This window comes from Polypterus senegalus, chromosome 2, assembly GCF_016835505.1.
Source record: "Polypterus senegalus isolate Bchr_013 chromosome 2, ASM1683550v1, whole genome shotgun sequence".
In the NCBI taxonomy this organism is placed as follows: domain Eukaryota; kingdom Metazoa; phylum Chordata; class Cladistia; order Polypteriformes; family Polypteridae; genus Polypterus; species Polypterus senegalus.
Genome location: NC_053155.1, coordinates 120162223 through 120187694, shown reverse-complemented (window position 1 = coordinate 120187694; position 25472 = coordinate 120162223). Strand labels below are relative to the sequence as shown.

The 25472-nt window shown below is 39.6% G+C and overlaps 1 protein-coding gene across 1 annotated transcript in view; it reads right to left on the bottom strand.

Moving 5' to 3' along the window:
- The window catches only part of get1 (guided entry of tail-anchored proteins factor 1), a 56338-nt gene that overhangs the window by 14043 nt on the left and 16823 nt on the right, over positions 1 to 25472 (bottom strand). The window contains exon 2 of the mRNA XM_039744490.1: positions 8769 to 8934. Coding sequence (XP_039600424.1) covers positions 8769 to 8934 — 166 coding nt within the window. The remainder of the gene's footprint in view (positions 1 to 8768; positions 8935 to 25472) is intronic.

The window sequence follows — 25472 nt, the reverse complement described above, 5'->3', positions numbered from 1 at the left end:
TATACAGACATACACATAGACGTACACCATCAAGCTGGGCTAATTTAAATCTGCATATCTTTGGGAAGTAAGAGTAAACTAGAGCATTTAGACAAAACCTACAGGAATATACAGTGGTGTGAAAAACTATTTGCCCCTTCCTGATTTCTTATTCTTTTGCATGTTTGTCACACAAAATGTTTCTGATCATCAAACACATTTAACCATTAGTCAAATATAACACAAGTAAAAACAAAATGCAGTTTTTAAATGATGGTTTTTATTATTTAGGGAGAAAACAAATCCAAGCCCTGTGTGAAAAAGTAATTGCCCCCTGAACCTAATAACTGGTTGGCCACCCATAGCAGCAATAACTGCAATCAAGTATTTGCGATAACTTGCAATGAGTCTTTTACAGCCCTCTGGAGGAAGTTTGGCCCACTCATCTTTGCAGAATTGTTGTAATTCAGCTTTATTTGATGGTTTTCTAGCATGAACCGCTTTTTAAGGTCATGCCATACCATCTCAATTGGATTCAGGTCAGGACTTTGACTAGGCCACTCCAAAGTCTTCATTTTGTTTTTCTTCAGCCATTCAGAGGTGGATTTGCTGGTGTGTTTTGGGTCATTGTCCTGTTGCAGCACCCAAGATCGCTTCAGCTTGAGTTGACGAACAGATGGCCGGACATTCTCCTTCAGGATTTTTTGGTAGACAGTAGAATTCATGGTTCCATCTATCACAGCAAGCCTTCCAGGTCCCGAAGCAGCAAAACAACCCCAGACCATCACACTACCACCACCATATTTTACTGTTGGTTTGATGTTCTTTTCCTAAAATGCTGTGTTCCTTTTACGCCAGATGTAACGGGACATTTGCCTTCCAAAAAGTTCAACTTTTGTCTCATCAGTACACAAGGTATTTTCCCAAAAGTCTTGGCAATCATTGAGATGTTTCTTAGCAAAATTGAGACGAGCCCTAATGTTCTTTTTGCTTAACAGTGGTTTGCGTCTTGGAAATCTGCCATGCAGGCAGTTTTTGCCCAGTCTCTTTCTTATGGTGGAGTTGTGAACACTGACCTTAATTGAGGCAAGTGAGGCCTGCAGTTCTTTAGACGTTGTCCTGGGGTCTTTTGTGACATCTCGGATGAGTCGTCTCTGCGCTCTTGGGGTAATTTTGTTCGGCCGGCCACTTCTGGGAAGGTTCACCACTGTTCCATGTTTTTGCCATTTGTGGATAATGGCTCTCACTGTGGTTCGCTGGAGTCCCAAAGCTTTAGAAATGGCTTTATAACCTTTACCAGACTGATAGATCTCAATTACTTCTGTTCTCATTTGTTCCTGAATTTCTTTGGATCTTGGCATGATGTCTAGCTTTTGAGGTGCTTTTGGTCTACATCTATGTGTCAGGCAACTCCTATTTAAGTGATTTCTTGATTAAAACAGGTGTGGCAGTAATCAGGCCTGGGGGTGGCTACGGAAATTGAACTCAGGTGTGATACACCACAGTTAGGTTATTTTTTAACAAGGGGGCAATTACTTTTTCACACAGGGCCATGTAGGTTTGGATTGTTTTTCTCCCTATATAATAAAAACCATCATTTAAAAACTGCATTTTGTGTTTACTTGTGTTATATTTGACTAATGGTTAAATGTGTTTGATGATCAGAAACATTTTGTGTGACAAACATGCAAAAGAATAAGAAATCAGGAAGGGGGCAAATAGTTTTTCACACCACTGTATGGAGAATATGAAGAGGCTACAAAGTAATGGTTATGCTAGAATTTGAATGCTTGTCAACGTATCATCTTTGTTTTTCAATCATTCCCCATCTTTGTTTTTTTTTTTTTTTGTAATAATTATAACAAAGGTTAGAACAAGAATGCTGAGGTCCATTTGAAATGGGAAGTTGAAATTTATGGGTTCCCAGTAGGAAGTTTTAACTGGAATGCTCTCACAAATTAGATTTCCAACTCAGAAATTCTGTAGAGCCCCACCAACCCAGACCTCAAAATCCAAAATGGCTGCATTGCACATCAACAGAAGTGAAAGCTGTAGCACTATCTAACTTTTACTTCTGGACATGTTTCTGCAGTGTTTGAATGTGCAAAATACCACATGATGCATTGTTCAGTAGTTGTCATTATTCAAAAACAGCAACAAAAACAATTGGTTTTCCCGAATATGTTACTGGAACGCAGTCAACACAAGTGTGATGTCATTCCCAACTTAGACATCAGAGGTAATTTGAATACAGCATAAGCAACTACATTTTGAATAAACTATCATATATATATATATAAAAAAAAACCAAAAAGTTTATACATAAAAATGACAGTGGTTAGCTCTGTTGTCCAGTTTTCAACCTTGTACCCTATCATTGTCCATGTGAAATTTACACATTCTTCCCACCCCTATGTGAGTTTTTCATTGAGCACCTCTTTTTTCCTCTCATATTCCCAAAGATGTGTGTATTCGGGCAACTGGTGAATCTAACCCTAGTAGAATGTTGTGTGTATGTGTGTGTGTTTGAGTAGGCTGGCAACAGACACTAAGTGTAAAACCAGATTTTAGATTGACATCAATGGTTCACACATAATATGAAAGGAGACGAAGAGAAAGGTGCAACGAGAAGCCACAGGTTTGTCATAGGTACAATGAAAGTGTTACTTGTAAGTCTCCCTCAGACTACTGATAGTAACACGATACCAGAAACAGAAATAAACCACAATGAATACAATAACAATCATAACATACCACAAATATATTTTATTTTACATTCAGTATATATACATATTATATATACACAAGACCAAGTATTTGTGACTATAAGTGGCTGGGGAGAAAAATAAATCTACTGGTGCAAGTGCCAACGGTTCTGTGTTGCTCACCAGATGGAAAGACAAAGGTCTATACAATGCAGTATGCCTTTCTAAGTCATTTATTATCAGAACACAGCCATAGAAGAGTAATATTCTGTGCCAACTTCATAGCTCTCTGTATTTATTTACAGATAGTAACTAAGCATATGTCATAAAAGGATATTATGCAACCAGTTATTATGGACTTCTCTTTAAACTTATACACAGTGGTGAGCATAAACAGTGACCTTGGAGCATACTCAAATGACTATGGGACTAAAGCATTAATAAGCTTTCATGATATGTTTTGTATATTTCACACCATTGCTTATTGTTCCTTTTTGTTGTTTTTCTCCTCTGAATTCAAATGGTTGTACCTTTTAGGTTTTTTATTATTTTTTTGTTTGAGTAGCATGTCATTGGAATGTTCTGGTTTTTTTGAAAATAAAATTGAATAAAAATAGACCCACAAGACATTTCAAGTTGCATACCCACACAACTGTATCCCCATCTAATGTTGTTGAGAGTGTAGTCTGCTTTTTGCCTCCTGAGGTCTAAAACTAGCTTCTTACTCTTAATAACACTAATGAAAAAAATATTTTGCAAGCACCACTGTGTTAGAAGGAAAACAAATTTAAATTTAATGTTGGAGTCAGAGATGTGTTTTTCAAAACAGTCAAAAGTAAACAAGGAATATAGCATTCGGATGAGTACACTATTCTGTGGAAGAATGCATTGATGAATAAGTAATGTTATTAATCCACACATCCTGGGGTTTGCCAGCTAGAAAGTTCAAAATCCATTTGCAGAGGAATACTGCCACTCTTTAATAGCTTTTAGTGAATCCTATGGCCCTTCCCTACATGAGAAAAAGTATAATCTAGGAAAGTGAATTAGGTTTTTAGAATACTTATGTTTAGAAAAATTATCAATAAATAAACACTATAAGAGAATTACAGTATATACAAAGTGGAAAAAATTAAGCTGGCTTCAGGCTGTTTCAGTTTGGGTTTTCTATTTTACACTATACTAGTATTACAATATAGTCAAGTTAAAAAAAGCTGCCTCTAGTCTAACAGATGACGTTAATCCACAAAAACATAATTTTAATATGAAATTGAAGTAGTTAAATACAGTAAACTTTTGTGAATTTCATCCTGTGGCACTTGGGCTACATTTAGAAAGTAAAAGCCTTTTAACTGTGATATACACATTTTCTTTTTTGCAAAGATATTAATAATAAATTGAAAATTAATGGACATAAGATCACTTTCTTGTGAGAACACAAATGACAGCTGTAGGGCAGTGCCAGTAAACTGTGCACTGTCAGATAGTAGGAGATCATAGATGTAGATTTGTCACTGATAAGAAGGGGCTTTCCCTAGATCTCCAGTCACCAATCCTATCAAGGTGACCTCTGCCTTCTCCCTGAGGCTTATGTAGGAAAGTCTATTAAAATATAAAGGTTTCCTGCAAAAGAAATGTTTTACATACAAGCTACAAAATAAAACTATGCCAAAAATGTTTTTAATTTAAAAGAAATCTGTAGTTTGTCTGAATAGTGAAGTTTGTGACTTTTTTTTCTAAAAAGGATATAACATTTCCATGACAGTAAAATGTAATTAGCAGGTTCAGTGCATGGATGTATGGAGTTTGAACAATTTCTTACTTTTATTTTAAACTACAAAATACAGTCTAATGTATTATAAACTACATAAAAATGTAATCTCAATTAATTTCACTTTATGAGAACATTAAACTTTTCTCTCTCAATTTTAATGACGTCAAGAAGTTGAACTTAATGTGAAATGCTGAACAATTACAATAGATACAGTATGTGCCTCATTTTCAGAAATCAAGTTAAATGAAAGAACTCAGTTTGTCTACATGCTTTAAACAATATATTTTTATTATTATACATTTAAATATGAATAATTTTATATAATGTTTACCTTATTTAAAAAAACTACACATAAATAATTAAATATTAAGCTAGACATTAAAGTTATGTTTCTTCAAAAATAGCTATTGTTTGAAAACAGGAATTTATGCAGCTGCGTACCTCCACATGCAAAACCTCTGCTATATTAACATGTCAGTGTGTTCAATCACAACTCTGTCAAATGAACCAAATGAACAAAAAGAAAGAAAACATTTTAGATTAACATACTCACAATAAGGTTTCTATAACTGGTAGCAGGCAAGTGCAAAAACTGATAAGTCTCGACTTTAACTTAATTGAAAATGTATAAAGTTTCTCACTCAGGGTCAGATAAACATTCATTTTTAAAACTTACAGTGGTGTGAAAAACTATTTGCCCCCTTCCTGATTTCTTATTCTTTTGCATGTTTGTCACACAAAATGTTTCTGATCATCAAACACATTTAACCATTAGTCAAATATAACACAAGTAAACACAAAATGCAGTTTTTATATTATGTTTTTTATTATTTAGGGAGAAAAAAAAATCCAAACCTACATGGCCCTGTGTGGAAAAGTAATTGCCCCCTGAACCTAATAACTGGTTGGGCCACCCTTAGCAGCAATAACTGCAATCAAGCGTTTGCGATAACTTGCAATGAGTCTTTTACAGCGCTCTGGAGGAATTTTGGCCCACTCATCTTTGCAGAATTGTTGTAATTCAGCTTTATTTGAGGGTTTTCTAGCATGAACCGCCTTTTTAAGGTCATGCCATAGCATCTCAATTGGATTCAGGTCAGGACTTTGACTAGGCCACTCCAAAGTCTTCATTTTGTTTTTCTTCAGCCATTCAGAGGTGGATTTGCTGGTGTGTTTTGGGTCATTGTCCTGTTGCAGCACCCAAGATCGCTTCAGCTTGAGTTGACGAACAGATGGCCGGACATTCTCCTTCAGGATTTTTGGTAGACAGTAGAATTCATGGTTCCATCTATCACAGCAAGCCTTCCAGGTCCTGAAGCAGCAAAACAACCCCAGACCATCACACTACCACCACCATATTTTACTGTTGGGATGATGTTCTTTTTCTGAAATGCTGTGTTCCTTTTACGCCAGATGTAACGGGACATTTGCCTTCCAAAAAGTTCAACTTTTGTCTCATCAGTCCACAAGGTATTTTCGCAAAAGTCTTGGCAATCATTGAGATGTTTCTTAGCAAAATTGAGATGAGCCCTAATGTTCTTTTTGCTTAACAGTGGTTTGCGTCTTGGAAATCTGCCATGCAGGCAGTTTTTGCCCAGTCTCTTTCTTATGGTGGAGTCGTGAACACTGACCTTAATTGAGGCAAGTGAGGCCTGCAGTTCTTTAGACGTTGTCCTGGGGTCTTTTGTGACCTCTCGTATAAGTCGTCTCTGCACTCTTGGGGTAATTTTGGTCAGCCGGCAACTCCTGGGAAGGTTCACCACTGTTCCATGTTTTTGCCATTTGTGGATAATGGCTCTCACTGTTGTTCGCTGGAGTCCCAAAGCTTTAGAAATGGCTTTATAACCTTTACCAGACTGATAGATCTTAGTTACTTCTGTTTTTATTTGTTCCTGAATTTCTTTGGATCTTGGCATGATGTCTAGCTTTTGAGGTGCTTTTGGTCTACTGCTCTGTGTCAGGCAGCTCCTATTTAAGTGATTTCTTGATTGAAACAGGTGTGGCAGTAATCAGGCCTGGGGGTGGCTACGGAAATTGAACTCAGGTGTGATACACCACAGTTAGGTTATATTTTAACAAGGGGGCAATTACTTTTTCACACAGGGCCATGTAGGTTTGGATTTTTTTTCTCCCTAAATAATAAAAACCATCATTTAAAAACTGCATTTTGTGTTTACTTGTGTTATATTTGACTAATGGTTAAATGTGTATGATGATCAGAAACATTTTGTGTGACAAACATGCAAAAGAATAAGAAATCAGGAAGGGGGCAAACAGTTTTTCACACCACTGTAACTGGTAGCAGGCAAGTGCAAAAACTGATAAGTCTCAACTTTAGTTTAATTGAAAATGTATAAAGTTTCTCACTCAGGGTCAGATAAACATTCATTTTTAAAACTTTAATGTCAAGTAATTGAACTTCAACAATGGAAATGTGTTGCTCAATTTGAGCAAAAATGACGATTTTTCCAATATTGTATACATACTGTATATAGTGCAAGTGCCCATGAGGATACACAGGAATCCCAGCCAGGACAGAGGATAATTTCTTGCTGAGACAAGCTAGCCGGCTAGACGAGAAAATTACTTTGTGCCCGGCCGGAATTAGATAATTGATGGACCAGCAAAACTGAGAAGTTCCATCCCCCATATGGCAGGTGGCAATGTTCCTCTTGTGGCATCTCAGTTTGGATACCTGCAGGGCTGCTTGGCTGTTGGAATCTGGAAAGCCAACCCTCTCAGTGTCTCTGGGTATCAGTAAAGAGCACTGTCGGGAGAGGCCCTCCCTGCTTTCAAAGTGAACCGGAAGTGCTTCCAAGGGCACCAGACGCATTCCCAGGTCCAGCTTTAGAAGGGGCCCCCACCTCACATAGGGGAGTCAGAGTCGGTAGGCAGCAGGCGAGACTCAACTGGAGGTGGAAGGAGGAAGAAATGTATTTACTTTGGAGTATTTTGGCGGGTGTTGGTGATAAATAAAAACTATTTTATTTGAACCCAGAATTGTGCTGGGTAACTTTGTGTCTGAGATTTGAGGCTCAGTCTTGCACCCTTGTGGTCACAATAGTTTATATACATGCCAATCAACCATAGTAAAATAAGTGCACTCATAAAATAGATAGATGGATGGATATTCAAGACTACCATTTCAAAGGAAAAATGAATCATATCTCAAAAAATACATTTAAGAATAATAAACAGAACTATTCATATTAAATATGGCTATATACTCCACAACTGTTTGGTGGATGTACCATTGATTAAAATACTAGCTTTACACTACTAGCTATACCATCCTACTTGGAGGATTGTTTTTTTCTTAATTTACTAATATGTTACTTCAAGCTGTTCCAAATGTACTAAGTAAAGTTGGACTTGAAAGTGCTCTTTACTAATATGTCTTTAGTTGGATCACATAAGGGCAATATTTTGTATTCAAAAATGCTGAATTCGCTTTAGGCATATCCTTTGAATTCTGCAGTATTATTTTGTGAGTCAGTGAGTGATCAATGGGCATCTCAGCCATACATCCCAAAATTACCCTCAGTTACATTACAGCCTATTTCAGAGAGGTGGATTCGCTCTCACTATTTTAGTGGAAAAAGTATATTAACATTTTTTAAAGTGATTATGCCATTATTTTCAAACTCAATATTTTACACCAAAAATTACAGTGGTCTTACTTCATTCATCCCTCCATTCAGTAAGATCCACTTTATAACCAGGCTTGAGTGCAAATATACTTACTCTAATGTTGGCTCTTGTAATGGAATGGCTTCTATCATGCCATTTGGTGCCAGGATAGTTTCCTGCTCCCCACAGCCCAGTTCTTGATAAAGTGAGTTAAGAAAATAGATGGATACGTATATTTTTGATGCCTCTTTGGGACATTTTAAAATATCATTGCAATTTTGAACATATACCTATAAATGGTATTCCACATGTACTTACTACTAAAATCAAAATGTCTATTCATTATTTCTGAAAATGACACTACAAAAGCATAAGACAGGTTTAATTTTATTCACTGCAAAAGCAGAGTTTTGCACGGAAAAACTAAATCTCCCATTCACCTGTCAATCCTGCAAAAGACTCTGGCACCTAGGAAATAAGTATAATACCTTTACAGATACAATGAATGCTTATAAATAAAGTAGGATATTATTGTAAAATGCAGCAATATGAATGTGTTTTTATGGGATTATTAAACATGCTAGTATACAGATGACCAGGTTATTTAAATATTTATGTTGGAATATCAATATGCAATACTGTATATTGCCATTTTTATTCTTGAGCTATAAAGTACTTACCATGTGTTTTCAGCTTGTCAGTCATTTTGTTAATCTTCCGCTCTAGCCTCGCATATCTGGCAAACTCATCCATCATACTAATGGTAGCCAACTCCTGTCTCATGCACTGGATTTCAAATCTCATTTGGGTCTCTTGTTCTGCATCCTTCTGAAGAACTCTACATAGCTAAGAAAAAAAAAAAAAAAACTTAATCTGTATATTCAATGTACTTGATTGTTTAAAGGGATATCCAGGGTAAAAAGTGCTCCTAAGGCTAGAGAAAAGATTAAGGTATAGAGAGGAAATCCTTATTAGGTTAAAGGATGTATTATAGAAAGAACCACTCCAGTGACTAGTACAGACCCGGGGGAAAAGTCAGGTAGCATACAGTAACTACTAGTTTCCAAGACCTTGGAAATGTATTAAAATGAATGCATGCCTGTATCCATTTAAATGCTTATGCTGGCTAGAGGCTACAGACATGAAGGTAGCAGGATATGGTGATATAAGTTGTACTCCACTTGACAGACATGTAACAGTTTACCTACTTAACAACTTAAGAATAATTTACAAAACTGTAAAAGATAGCCAGTATAACTAGTTTGAGAAACTAGAAACATTTCACTTCTTTCATATTTTGTTAAGCTACAGCCTTAGGTTAATGTTTAAATTAATTTGTCTCTTCATCAAACAACACTCAATACTCTCAGAATTACAACATGAAAACACGATTTTTTTTGTTTTTATTTCGCCTTATACAATTTCTCATATTAGGAACTTGTTAGTTTTTACATACCCCTTGGGGTCAGAGCGCAGGGTCAGGCATTGTCAGCAAAAACCAAGCCATGAGGTGAAAGGAAGACAGCTTAGAGACAGGGTAGTGTCAAGGCACAGATTTGGAGGAAAAAATTCTGCATTACTAGGGTTTCCTAAGTGGCCTGCACAATTCTTAAATAGATAAGAGCTAGACAACTACAACTCTTCATAGAGCTGACTGCCTGGATAAAAATAACCAATCGAGGGGGAAGAACCTTGGTAAGAGAGTTGACCAAGAATATGATGGTCACCATGGCTAAACCCATAGAGAACATTTGTGGAGATGGGAAGAATGTCCAAAGGGTCAACTGCCACTGCATCACTTCACTAACCTGAGCATTATGGTAGAGTGGCGTGATGACACATGAATGTCTGGTTGGTGTTTACAAATAGGCACCAAAGGACTCTCATAATATGAAAAACAAAGTTCTCCGTGATGAAACCAAGATTGACCTATTTGGACTCAGTTTAAAGCATAACATCAGTAGGAAACCAGGCTCCCACTCATTACTTGTGCAATACCATTCCAACAGAGATGCATGGTGGTGGCAGTGGGCTATGGGTTTGCTTTTTAGCGGCAGAGAATGGGAAACTAGTCAGGATTGAGAGAAATCTGAACTGAGCAAACTACTGAGATATCCCTAATTAAAGCCTGTTCCAGAGCACTCTGGACCTCAGAGTGGGCTTCACCTTCCAACACAACAATGACACTAAGCATAAAGCAAAGATACCACTGGAGTATTTTAGATTCAACTGTGTGAATGTTCTTGGGTGGCCCAGCTAGAGGCTCAGACTTGAACACAATCCAACACCTCTGGAGAAATGTGAAACTAGCTATTCACGTCATCTAACCTGACAAGAGCTTGAGACAATCTGCAAAGAAGAATGGCAAAAAAAAATTCTCAAAATCAGGAGTGTGAAACTCGTCAGATCATACCAAAGAAGACTCTAGGACTGTAATCACTGCTAAAGGTGCTTTAACTAGTACTGAGTAAAGGGTCTGAATACTTGTAACAAAGTGATATCTATTTTTTTTTTTTTTAATATTTACAAAAAGTCTAAACATCTTATTTTTTTGTCTTGTCGTTTAGTATAAGACTGCAACATAAAAAAATTGGGCTTTTTTTAATTAAAAGCTTTAATCGTGATTAATCGAACAATTAAAAGTTTTAATTGAAATTAACTGCATATTAATCACAATCTTATTTTCCTTCAACCATATTAATATTTTTCAATAAAGAAACAACTCGGTGAATAATTTCTAATTAAAAAAACAGTTATAATAACTGCTTGCCTATGTATACTAAATTATTTCAGTTAGTTTATTGAATAGTTTTGTGCAACAGAAACAACAACCAATGACCATCAAGCACCCACTTCACCCCAGGGGTTTGCTATAATATTTGGGAAAACCAACAAATATGGTTTGGAATGCTAAGTTGCAAGACAATATACCAATAGTACTAACAATTACATGGTTCAAATTTTCTGCACAATTAGCACTATTATAGCTCAGGTTGTGCTTAACTGCATGATGCACAAGATTCAGCTCTGTAGCTGTTACCTGAAGGGGAGAAGTCATTAATTAGCTTCAAAATATGTATGGATTAGGCTCTTAAATAAAAAATTCTAAATATATACTGTATCTGATAGGCTTATTTATTTAGAGGTTTCAAAATGAACAAGGTCATAGAAGGTATCATTAATGAATTATAAAATAAGTCTAACTACGTTAACTTTTAGCCCAAATGGATGGAAATATTAGTATGATCAATCTGCACCAATTACTGCCCAGTTTTATTTGTCACAGTGTAATATAGGCTAATGTAGGTTATAATGTAGGCTAGAGTAGGTAACCTCCAAATAATTAAAAACAACAACATACCATGTCTGCATGGGGAAAGGATAGGAGTGATTTCACTCTGTATATTCTGCTCTTTAGCTGCTTGGGCACGGATAGCACCTGCACCGTGCTGTTTCAGGTCAGATATCCCTCCATGGACAACCAAAAAAACCTCCACAGCAAATGTATTCATTGCCAGGGACAAGGCTGACAAGACTTGCACTTAGACCTATACCTCAACAGCCTCTTAAGTTCCAATTGTGAACTTGCATTAGTAGTATCTTGTTCTGGACATTCAGCTATACTGTGCGATGTGACTGTTAATCTTACTTGGCAGGCAGTGCTTGTCTATTTGAAATATTAATGCACCACAAAAAAGAAACGCTTTCACTCTGCTTGCATAACTGGTATGATTTTAATTGTTCTCATGTTATTCTCTGCACTTTAAAGAGCTAGTATATGAAACAATGCAAACAAAATGATTCAATATGGTTAAGATGCATTTTATGTTACAATATGGGGCAATCCCATATTACAAGGGACGTGTGGCGACTCTATTGTTGTGTGTGGGTGAAGACCATTAACCAGAAAGAACACAGAAAATGATCAAGTGTTATTAATAAAACAGTGCCAAATTAATCTCAAGTATATTAAAGTAACGCATTTAGGTACTGCATTTAAAAAAATTAATCACAGATATTTTTAATACAGTAATCACACGTTAATGCCGATTATCCAGCACCTTTAAACAAAATGTTTAAAAAGTGAAAGGGTTTGAATACTTTCAGTATAGTATATCTACCTAATTTTATGTTTAGACATACAGTATCTATTTCTACATATTCAATACACTGTCAATATTGCTGAGTTAACTTTATATCCCTTTCAAATAAAAATGTTGCCCATCTAGCCTTTGCTGCAAAAATCTTTTACTTTGCACCTTTATAACGTTCAGTGAATCATACATGATTGCTATACTTAATAGTACAATTTCTGCCAGCTCATAGATTATGAAGCTGTCACTGCATTGAAAATAGTACTTCAGTATTTGTTTAACAACAGCAGAAGTAACATCTTACTCCCTTATAATATTTACTACTACTACTTGGAAAGGGACTGTGCAACATGAATCAACCCTCTTATTAATAATAAAGTAATTGTATTTCACACTGGAAGGTCCGAGCTGAAGAAAAAAAAAATACAGCCAATATTTAAACTACACTTGTAGCGTCATGTTATTATTGGTTTACCTCTCAAAAGCTAATCTTAGACAGATTCAAAATCAATCTAATTATTATAGCAATAAGCGCCTATATTATAAGTGTGGTTTCATTCTTAGAATTACTACCCTTAACATGAAGCAATGGCAGTTGGAAACTTAAGATATTTAGGCTCAAACGTCTAATACCTATGATTCCAAAGTGAGTAGGTGAGGCTGATTTGAAGACCAGTTTCTCTTTGTGATTATGTGTCCTAGCTTTGCCTAAATACACCATTTAAAATCTTTGCACAGTTCACTTAAAAGCACTGCACTTTTAAGCTTGAATAGCTGTGAACTTTAGGCATATGTAGTTTAATTTTTAGCAGCACCTCAAGTGTTTTTCATTTTCAAATAATAACTTACTTGGTATTAATAATCAAAAATAAGATATGCATTCAATCCATCCATCCATCCTCTTCCGCTTATCCAAGGTCGGGTCGCGGGGGTAGCAGCTTAAGCAGAGAAGCCCAGACTTCCCTCTCCCGGCCACTTCTTCCAGCTCTTCCGGAGAATCCCAAAGGCGTTCCCAGGCCAGCCGGGAGACATAGTCCCTCCAGCGTGTCCTGGGTCTTCCCCGGGGGCTCCTCCCGGTTGGCCGTGCCCGGAACACCTCACCAGGGAGGCGTCCAGGAGGCATCCTGATCAGATGCCCGAGCCACCTCATCTGACTCCTCTCGATGCGGAGGAGCAGCGGCTCTACTCTGAGCCCCTCCCGGATGACTGAGCTTCTCACCCTATCTTTAAGGGAAAGCCCAGACACCCTGCGGAGGAAACTCATTTCAGCCGCTTGTATTCGCAATCTCGTTCTTTCGGTCACTACCCATAGCTCATGACCATAGGTGAGGGTAGGAACGTAGATCGACTGGTAAATTGAGAGCTTTGCCTTACGGCTCAGCTCTTTTTTCACCACGACAGACCGATGCAGAGCCCGCATCACTGCGGATGCCGCACCGATCCGCCTGTCAATCTCACGATCCATTCTTCCCTCACTCGTGAACAAGACCTCGAGATACTTAAACTCCTCCACTTGGGGCAGGATCTCTCCCCAACCCTGAGAGGGCACTCCACCCTTTTCGGCTGAGGACCATGCTCTCGGATTTGGAGGTGCTGATTCTCATCCCAGCCGCTTCACACTCAGCTGCGAACCGATCCAGAGAGCTGAAGATCACGGCCTGATGAAGCAAACAGGACAACATCATCTGCAAAAAGCAGTGACCCAATCCTGAGTCCACCAAACCGGACCCCTTCAACACCCTGGCTGCGCCTAGAAATTCTGTCCATAAAAGTTATGAACAGAATCGGTGACAAAGGGCAGCCCTGGCGGAGTCCAACTCTCACTGGAAACGGGCTCGACTTACTGCGGCAATGCGGACCAAGCTCTGACACGGTTGTACAGGGACCGAACAGCTCTTATCAGGGGTCCGGTACCCCATACTCCCGAGCACCCCACAGGATTCCCGAGGGACACGGTCGAATGCCTTTTCCAAGTCCACAAAACACATGTAGACTGGTTGGGCAAACTCCCATGCACCCTCCAGGACCTGCTAAGGGTGAAGAGCTGGTCCACTGTTCCGCGACCAGGACGAAAACCACACTGTTCCTCCTGAATCCGAGGTTCGACTATCCGACGGACCCTCCTCTCCAGAACCCCCGAATAGACTTTTCCAGGGAGGCTGAGGAGTGTGATCCCTCTATAGTTGGAACACACCCTCCGGTCCCCCTTTTTAAAGAGGGGGACCACCACCCCGGTCTGCCAATCCAGAGGCACTGTCCCGATGTCCATGCGATGTTGCAGAGGCGTGTCAACCAAGACAGTCCTACAACATCCAGAGCCTTAAGGAACTCGGTATCTCATCCACCCCGGGCCCTGCCACCAAGGAGTTTTTTGACCACCTCGGTGACTTCAGTCCCAGAGATGGGAGAGCCCACCTCAGAGTCCCCAGGCTCTGCTTCCTCATTGGAAGGCATGTTAGTGGGATTGAGGAGGTCTTCGAAGTACTCCCCCACCCACAACGCCCAGTCGAGGTCAGCAGCACACCATCCCCACCATATACAGTGTTGACACTGCACTGCTTCCCCCTCCTGAGGCGCCGGACGGTGGACCAGAATCTCCTCGAAGCCGTCCAAAGTGTTCTCCATGGCCTCTCCAAACTCCTCCCATGCCCGAGTTTTGCCTCAGCAACAACGAAGCCGCATTCGCTTGGCCTGCCGGTACCTATCAGCTGCCTCCAGAGACCCACAGGACAGAAAAGTCCTATAGGACTCCTTCTTCAGCTTGACGGCATCCCTCACCGGTGTCCACCAACGGGTTTGGGGATTGCCGCCGCGACAGGCACCGACCACCTTGCGGCCACAGCTCCGGTCAGCCGCCTCAACAATAGAGGCACGGAACATGGCCCATTGGACTCAATGTCCCCACCTCCCTCGGGGCGTGGTTGAAGTTCTGCCGAGGTGGGAGTTGAAGCTACTTCTGACAGGGGACTCTGCCAGCCGTTCCCAGCAGACCCTCACAACACGTTTGGGCCTACCAGGTCTGACCGGCATCTTCCCCCACCATCGAAGCCAACTCACCACCAGGTGGTGATCAGTTGACAGCTCCGCCCCTCTCTTCACCCGAGTGTCCAAGACATATGGCCGCAAGTCCGGCGACACACCACAAAGTCGATCATCGAACTGAGGCCTAGGGTGTCCTGGTGCCAAGTGCACATATGAACACCCTTATGCTTGAACATGGTGTTCGTTATGGACAATCCGTGGCAGCACAGAAGTCCAATAACAAAACACCGCTCGGGTTCAGATCGGGGGGGCCATTCCTCCCAATCACGCCCTTCCAGGTCTCACTGTCATTGCCCCGTGAGCATTGAAGTCTCCCAGCAAAACGAGGGAATCCCCAGAAGGTATGCCCTCTAGCACCCCTCCAGAGACTCCAAAAAGGGTGGATACTCCAAACTGCTGTTCGGCGCATACGCACAAACAACAGTCAGGACCCTTCCCCCCACCCGAAGGCGGAGGGAGGCCACCCTCTCGTCCACCGGGGTAAACCCCAATGCACAGGCTCCAAGTCGGGGGGCAATAAGTATGCCCACACCTGCTCGGCGCCTCTCACCGGGGGCAACTCCAGAGTGGTAGAGAGTCCAGCCCCTCTCAAGGAGATTGGTTCCAGAGTCCAAGCTATGTGTCGAGGTGAGTCCGACTATATCTAGCCGGAACCTCTCACCTCGCGCACTAGCCCAGGCTCCTTCCCCTTCAGAGAGGTGACATTCCACGTCCCAAGAGCCAGTTTCTGTAGCCAAGGATCAGACCGCCAAGGTCCCCGCCTCTGGCCACCACCCAACTCACACTGCACCCGACCTCCTTGGCCCCTCCCATAAGTGATGAGCCTATGGGAAGGCATTCAATGCACTTCAAATACACTTCAAATTTATTTAATCTTAGTCAATAAAACTAAACTCTCAGATATTGTACTGAGAGTAAGTACAATCAATTGTTTGACATGGTATTACCATTTAAATTCAACTAAACATAAGCACTCATGGCATAGTGGTTAGCATAGCATCACTGATCCATGAATTCAATATCCACAAATCATTCGTTTGGAGTTTACAAGTTCTGCCTATACCTGATTCTACTTCCTTGGGTTCTCCAGCTTTCCTGCCATATTCATAATGCATGCTGGTTAGGATGATTTGCAATTCTAAACTAATCCTGTGTAGGTATAGGTATGTGCATCAGTGGGCCTTGAATCTGGATAAACATAGGACTGTACCTAGACCACATCTCACTCTCCAGCTTCCAGGTGCCACTGTCTATTGATTTTCTTGGGTATTCAATACAGTAGCTGCTTTAATTATCCCATCAAGTGGTGTTTTTCTGCTCTGACATGGTCACACACATAGTCCCTTGCCCCTTCCTGTGCAACCCTTCTTGCCTGCAGACCCCTTGTTCATCTGGCCACTCAACTTTTTCAAACATATTTGAGGAAGCCATGCATGTCATTCCCGAGTCAACACAGGGTATGGTTGTAGCTAGTTAGGGTAGTTCAGTTTCTTACCCATATCCAAAGATTTTCATATTAGATTAACTGGTAACTGGAAATTGGCCCTGCATGAGTAGGTTTCGTGCATGTATTTAACAGACTCGCACTCTATTCAGAGTTGGTTTCTGCTTTGCAAATGAAAATAGGATATGTATTGGTTCTCCATAACCCAGAAACGGGCAAAATATTTGAATATGGATGGATGGAAAAGTGTAATTTACTCAGATTTTTTATTCCTTAGTTTTGCAATTTCTACTTTTATTGTATCCTTTATAACTGCTAATGGGGGAAAAACTGGACTAAAAAAGAAAGACAAACAGTCTTTGTGAAAAACTAGGCATCTTGAAATATGCACTTTTAAGAAATGAACGTGCAAAATATACAGATCAAAGAGCTATATTGGAAAAATATTTTTAAACATAGTAAACAAGAAAAATCTGTACAAGTGATTTTCAATGATTATAAACAGGTTTGTAAAGATTTACAAATTCATACTAAATGTAGCATGACAATGTCTGCCTCCTACACAATACACTCTCAGAATAAACTGTATAAAAAAAGACTTGCACCAGAAATAAAATAATTACTATCAAGCACATATGCTTTCACACAAAAATATAATATACACTGCTCAAAAACATTAAGGGAACACATAAATCACACATCAGATCTCGATGACCAAAATATTCAAGTGGAACATCTTAACTGACTAATACTGTGTAATTCATTGAGGACAAAATGATGGAACGATGGTCAACGGAAGCAAAAATCACCAACCCATTGAGGGCTGGATTCAGCATCACACCGAAAACCAAAGGCAAAAATTGAAATCACAACTTGAGTAAATTTCATCATGGCAACTAATAATGTGATTCAGTACTGTGTATGGCCACCAGGTGCCTGTATGCACTCCTGACAATGTCTGGGCATGCTTCTGATGAGACAGTGGATGGTAACCTGGGGGATCTCCTCCCAGACCAAGGCATCAGTGAGCTTGGACAGTCTCTGGCACTACTTGGCGGCACTGGAAATACATATACATAATTCATAATACAAATCAAACCAGTCATGCTGGAAGATGTTGATATTGTATAACATTTACTATGGTGTCTCTAGACATTTTCAAATCTGTCACACGTGCTCTGGGTGAACCTGCTCTCATCTGTGAAGAGAATGGGGCACCTATGGAGGAGCTGCCAATTGTGGTATTCTCTGGCAAATGCCAACTGAGCTGCAAAGTGAGGAGCAGTGGGCACAGGTCCCCCTAGAGGATGTCATGCCTTCATTCACCCCTCATGGAGTCTGTTTCCGACAGTTTGGTCAGAAACATGTACACCAGTAGCCAGATGGAGGTCATTTTTCAGGGCTCTGTCATTCTACGATCTTCTCCTGATTTCCACATGTAATAGCCTGTCTCCTAGTATCTCCTCCAAGTTCTTCAGACTGTGCTGGGAGACACAGCAAACCTTCTTGTGATGGCACATATGGATGTGCCATTCTGGAGTAGCTGGACTACCTGTGCAACCTGAATCTGCTGTGGGTACAACCTCATGCTGCCAGTAGTGACAAGGACACTAGCAAAACACAAAACTATAGAAGAATCAGTCAGGAAGCATAAGAAGAGGACAACTGTCTGTGCCCACCACCTGCAAAACCATTCACTTTTTGGGGGTAGTCTTGCTGTTGCCTCTATATTGCACCTGTTGTCCCTTTAATCTTAACCAAAGCAGGTAACGTTGATTCACAATCATTTATGCTTCCTAAACTGGATAGATTGATATCCCTGAGGCTCCATCTTGGTGTTAGACTGTGATGATAAGGTGTTCCCTTAATTTGTTGAAGCAGTGTACTATACGTAATACTTCATATAATGCAAGGAGAAAGCATTAGGTACAGAAACAATGACATATTTTTTGTGAACAAAGTAACATGATCCATAATGGGCTTTATTAAAATGTAATAATTGCCCTGAGGTGTTACATGCACCATTGCATGTGCTCAAAGAATTAATTTTGGGATACAATATCTGCACTTTTTATTAAGTGAATGGCAACATTTTAGAACACTTCATTTGAAATATAACCTTGTTACAATTCTGAATTCAATTAGGTTTACTATATAGCATACATATGCTTTTAAGCTCAGCACGCCATATGCTATTAAAAATAAGGTGTTATTAAAAGTAAATATAAATTTATATGCATCAAAAATACAAACATGCTTTAGAACACAGAAAAATATCACACAATATATACAGGCATAGAAATTTATGTTTAAGTATCAATAGTTTTAATACTAATTAGGTTCTTAAATCATAAAATATTGAAAATATTGCAGCTGTCAGTCAACCATTCAACCACCGGAACTTTGAAGTCTCTCATTATAGTTTAAAATTGTCATTTTGCTATCAAATCAGGTCATGCTTTACAAGAGAATTTTCCAATTCCAATTTTTCCAAGAAAATTTTCCAAATTTTCAGAAGACCCAAGAATTCCTATAGAAAATCTTTTTTTTTTCTTTCAACAGCAGCCTTGGATACAATGAATAAATACATTTGTTTGAATCGCTTGTACATTCTTAATGACCAGAGCTGGATCAGTCACTTTAGCTGCACCAGTTGAATCTGCAAAAGGTGCCCCACCACACTGTTTGCTTTGAGTGGGATTATCCCTGTCAGAAACTTTGAAACACAAGAAAGGAGCCAGGATTGAAGAGAGTGAAATAAGAAGAGTTTGGAACCAAAGAGTGAATTTACAGCTTGTCATGGCAAATGTGATTACTTATAGTAATGTCTATTTACAAGATGGTCTCAAAATAATATGTGCTTGAAAGATGCCATTTCAGAAAACACCTAGGTTTAAAGGTTTTCTAAGAAAAAAAACACTTGTGTTACATAATCAGATTACTTTAACTATGTGAAAATTCTGTAACTCTCTATTTAACTCTTTAAGGGCTGAATATATTTTCCAAAAAACAATGGTGTCACTCAGAAATCAACATTAAACGTCTGTTGCTGCATTCTGTGGCTGCCAGTTTGCCAAGAATGTGCTGCAGGCTTGCTGCCAGGCTGTCTTCGCATGGCTGGGACAGCACAGCGGTCACGGTCACAGTGCATTATAATCTGGTTTCTACATCTTATCATTGTTAAGTGGCAGTCCTCCCTGGTGAACACGGTCAGTACCATGATTAGCTGGGGACTGATCAGCTGAAGCTGGAACCTCACATTCGTTTTCAATCACTTGTATCAAAAACTGAGTCCGACAAGTCATAGTCCAGTTCAGAGATAATACGCAAAGCGTCATCCACAGAGTATTTTGCTTTACGCATTCGCTTTGATCTCTTGCCAGATGTCAGTGCCATTTTTGCCGTGCACGCCTTGCTACTCACTACAGCGCAGGGAATCTCGGTCAAAGCAATGAATCTAACGAGAGTCCAACTAAAACATAACGGTTGGTTTTGACACAGTTTACCGTTGATTACCATCGTCAACTCCTCCTTTTGACAAAAGTCCACATCAGCCCTGAAAGAGTTAAACCAAGAGCCTACCAGGTATCTTACAATGCTGGTAAAAATGTAGTTAAGTTCTCATTAAGGTAACTACATAAACATATACATTTCATTTAGGTTTCAATCAAGAACTTCCATCCTGTCACATTCTTAAATGTTTAATTTTATTTTGATGCATCTTTGTGCCCACTGTTATGCCAGTTTGAGGAATATTATTATGTACTGTATGCTATAGCCTATCATGTTTGCCACCCCTAACTCAAATTTGAAGGACAACCTGTAATACTGGTGGATCCTGTAGATCGTCAGTTAAGACCAAGCATCATAATATTAAACAACATAATCTGGCTAATGAACACTGAATAGTTGTATTGATTCTAAGTATTTGTAAGTCAGTCTTAATCATTTAAAGAGAATGCCACTCCCCCAAACTGTGGCAAGGGACCCACAGTCATGCATGCCAGACCAATTTGGACATGCAAATAAACCCTATCATGCACATCTTTCAGATTTAGGAAGAAGCCTAATTTACTGAAGAAGATTACACAGAAAAATGGGGAAAATAAAAAGGCCCAATTGAGAGTGACAAGTTAAAATCAAAAGAATATCTCTGATACAGTAATAAATGCCGGTCCACCATTACCATGCCATTATAGGGACCACTCGTGCACACACTCACTCTGGGACAATTTAGAGTCACCACTCAACCTTACCCACCAAATTCTGAAAATTTTCACGGATTTTCTGTGTTATAATCTCCCTCATGGCCAAGATGCATGCGGATAATGCTATGAGACTCAAACTCAGGATGCTGGAGATACTGTATTAGGTGCTTTTGCTTAACACTGTACTGCTGCACTGTCCAGCAGTTTACTTACTCTTTGAATTTGAATTGTGTAATTATCAATCAGCATCAGTTGTTTTCAGCTAAATAGTCATATTTTTAGGGACTCAAGTGGAAGTTAAGGAAGAGTGCATTAAAGATAGAAAACAGTATAGACATCATGGAAATAATTTTAGAATATAACAAAATATAAAAAAGCAAATTGGGATGAGATGTACGGGATAAGTCTGCTATTAGATAAAATAGTAATCACAATGCGTTGAATGTTCTCATTTTATTGGTACACATTAACCAAAAATCTAGATGTTAAAAACTGTGGTTAGGAGCCACGAGGAGCTGTTCATATCCTCTGCACAAGTTAAGAGAGGAAAAAACAGAAGTATTTAAAGTTAAAAAGATTGTGCATGGTGAATTGCATGCAGTGACGTGCAGTGAGGTTCATGGCTAGTGAGGCACCGACTCCTTCAGAGTCAGATTTACAAATATATGAACCCATAGCTTATTAATTTAGCAGAGCCTCACCTGCCTTGCCTGACTCCATGTCCCTGATTGCATGTGCTACTTTAAAATAAAATTTGCAACAAGAACATGAGCACAAGTTCAGGCTTCTTAAAGGCACAAACATTAGAAACAATTTCTTCAGAGACTTGAGGACTCAAGGAAGATATCTAGCAGTGAAACAACGTAGAAATTTAAGGACATTCAAATCAATATTTTTCTAATATTTTCAGAATTAATAGATTGGGTTAAAATAGTCACTGAGTTATACTGGAAGCTTGGAGTAGGAGACTGTTTATCACCAGAGCTTCTGCTATATAATAGACAGTGGTGTCTGTGCAAGTGTATGTGTACGGTCTCTATAAGCAATTTGTTTGGTCAGCCCGGCTTTCGTGACTCATAGGTGGGAATGATGACACGATACTTTAGAGGTGCAAAGTGGAATTACTGATTTTAGTTATTTTACTTTTATAAAAAAAGAAGCTAAAATGGAGCATTCAACAACTACAAAGTGAATAACTTACCATGGAAGGTTGGGTCACTAAATACTAACAAGGTATAACCAGAGTCACCTACAAGGACTATACGTAATACAAATAATGCTTTCACAGTGGTTAATGGGATGCTGTCTACCGTTAGTGGTGGCCATAAAAAAGCACAGAAGTGAGCAATGCATCTCAGTGTGATATATTCTAAGAAGTGGGCTTTACAGTAACAAAATGGTCATCAGACACATAAGGATACCAAGGAAAAGAATACAGTAGTTGGAGCACTAAGGGTGCTTCAACTCAGTGTACTGAGGGTACATGTAGGGTAGTTGTTTCCTCACAGTGGCAGGAGACAGAGTTGAAATCCAAATCCAAACACTATCTGTAGTCATTTTTAAAAGATGCATGTATTACATCAATAGTTTACAAACCCAACACTGGATTACAAAATGGATGGTCGATAAAATAATTTTTTTTTTGTTGTTTGTTCTTTTATTTCGCCTTATACAATTTCTTGTATTAGGAATTTGTTAGTTTTTGCATACCCCATGGGGTCAGAGCACAGGGTCAGCCATCATACAGCACCCCTGGAGCAATTGCAGATTAAGGACCTTGCTCAAGGGCCCAGCACAGTAGGATCTCTCTCTCTCTCTCTCTAATATAAATATATATATATATCTTACCTGAATATTGATCTATTTTAAAGGGACAGGCAGATAGGCCGTAACCGTAACCCTAATCCTAATTTCATTTGTCCCAATAGGAAACTTGGCTTTTTACAGAAGCCCATTAAATAAATCCACCTTAGTAAATCATTACAACAATCCAGATGAGAACAGGACATTCAACCCAACAAAGCTCGCCTGTTCTATCTACTTACTCTTTCTAAAATAACATCAAGTCTAGTTTTAAAAGTCCCTACACTCTTACTGTCTACCACACTACTTGGTAGCTTATTCCATGTGTCTATGGTTCTCTGTGTAAAGAAAAACATTAAATATTTTTGTGCGAAATTTACACTTCACAAGTTTCTAAATGTATTCCCATGTTCTTGATGAACTCATTTTAAAATAACAGTCTTGATCCAGTGTCCTAATTCCCTTCATAATTTTTAAACACCTCAATCATGTTGCCTCTCAAACTTCCTTCCTTTAAACTGAAAAGGCCCAGCTCTTTTAATTTGTCCTCATTACTCATCTCCTGTAGCCCTGGAATCATCCTAGTCACTTTCTTCAATGCTGCTATGTCATCTTTGTAGCCTGGAGACCAAAACTGCACGCGGTACTTCAAATGAGGTCTGATCAGTGCATTGTAATACTTGAGCACAACCTACTTGGACTTGTACTCTACACATCGTGTTAACATAACATTCTGTTATGCTTCTTAATGGCTCCAGAAAACTGTCTGACAGTTGATAATCTCAAATCCACTACAACTCCTAAATCATAAGGTGTATTTTCAATTTTCACACATCCCATTGTGTATTCAAACCTAATATTTTTACTTAATCCGTGTAATACTTTACATTCACATACATTAAATTTCATCTGCCACAAATCTACCCAAGTGCATAAGCTATCCAAGTCACTTTATAAGGTTGATTCCAGATTATCTGCCAATGCGCCTTGCCTAGTACCATCTGCAAAGTTAACCAACTTGTTACTTATATTCCTAACCAAATCATTTATATACAGTGCATCCAGCATTTTGTTATGTTACAGCCTTATTCCAAAATGGATTAAATTCATTTTTTCACAACACCCCACAATGACGACGTTAAAAAAGTTAACTTGAAATTTTTGCAAATTTATTAAAAATAAAAAAATTGAGAAAGCACATGTACATAAGTAGTCAAGGTGTTTGCCATGATGCTCAAAATTGAGCTCAGGTGCATCCTGTTTCCCCTGATCATCCTTGAGATGTTTCTGGAGCTTAACTGGAGTCCACCTGTGGTAAATTCAGTTGATTGGACATGCTTTGGAAAGGCACACACTTGTCTATATAAGGTCCCACAGTTGACAGTTCATGTCAGAGCACAAACCAAGCATGAAGTCAAAGGAATTGTCTGTATACCTCCGATACAGGATTGTCTCGAGGCACAAATCTGGGGAAGGTTACAGGTAAATTTCTGCTCCTTTGAAGGTTCCAATGAGCACGGTGGCCTCCATCATCCGTAAGTGGAAGAAGTTCGAAACCACCAGGACTCTTCCTACAGCTGGCCGGCCATCTAAACTGAGCGATCAGGGGAGAGTCAGGGAGGTGACCAAGAACCCAATGGTCACTCTGTCAGAGCTCCAGAGGTCCTCTGTGGAGAGAGGAGAACCTTCCAGAAGGACAACCATCTCTGCAGCAATCCATCAATCAGGCCTGTATGGTAGAGTGGCCAGACGGAAGCCACTCCTTAGTAAAAGGCACATGGCAGCCCGCCTGGAGTTTGCCAAAAGGCACCTGAAGGACTCTCAGACCATGAGAAACAAGATTCTCTGGACTGATGAGACAAAGATTGAACTCTTTGGTGTGAATGCCAGGCGTCACATTTGGAAGAAACCAGGCACCGCTCATCACCAGGCCAATAACATCCCTACAGTGAAGCATGGTGGTGGCAGCAGCATCATGCTGTGGGGATGTTTTTCAGCGGCAGGAACTGGGAGACTAGTCAGGATAAAGGGAAAGATGACTGCAGCAATGTACAGAGACATCCTGGATGAAAACCTGCTCCAGAGCGCTCCTGACCTCAGACTGGGGCGACGGCTCATCTTTCAGCAGGACAACGACCCTAAGCACACAGCCAAGATATCAAAGGAATGGATTCAGGACAACTCTGTGAATGTCCTTGAGTGGCCCAACTGAGAGCCCAGACTTGAATCCAATTGAAAATCTCTGGAGAGATCTTAAAATGGCTGTGCACCGACGCGTCCCATCCAACCTGATGGAGCTTGAGAGGTGCTGCAAAGAGGAATGGGCGAAACTGGCCAAGGATAGGTGTGCCAAGCTTGTGGCATCATATTCAAAAAGACTTGAGGCTGTTAATTGCTGCCAAAGGTGCATCAACAAAGTATTGAGCAAAGGATGTGAATACTTAGTACATGTGCTTTCTCAATTTTTTTATTTTTAATAAATTTGCAAAAACCTCAAGTAAACTTTTTCATGTTGTCATTATGGGGTGCTGTGTGTAGAATTCTGAGGAAGAAAAATGAATTTAATCCATTTCGCAATAAGGCTGCAACATAACAAAATGTGGAAAAAGTGATGCGCTGTGAATACTTTCCGGATGCACTGTATATTAAAAAAATAGCAGCACTAACCCGTGAGAAACCATTCCTAACATCAGCCAGTTCTGATAGGATTCCTTGCACCATAACCCTCTGCTTCCTGCGTCTGAGCCAATTTTGCACCCATCTACAAACAAAACCATAAACTCCCACCTTTTT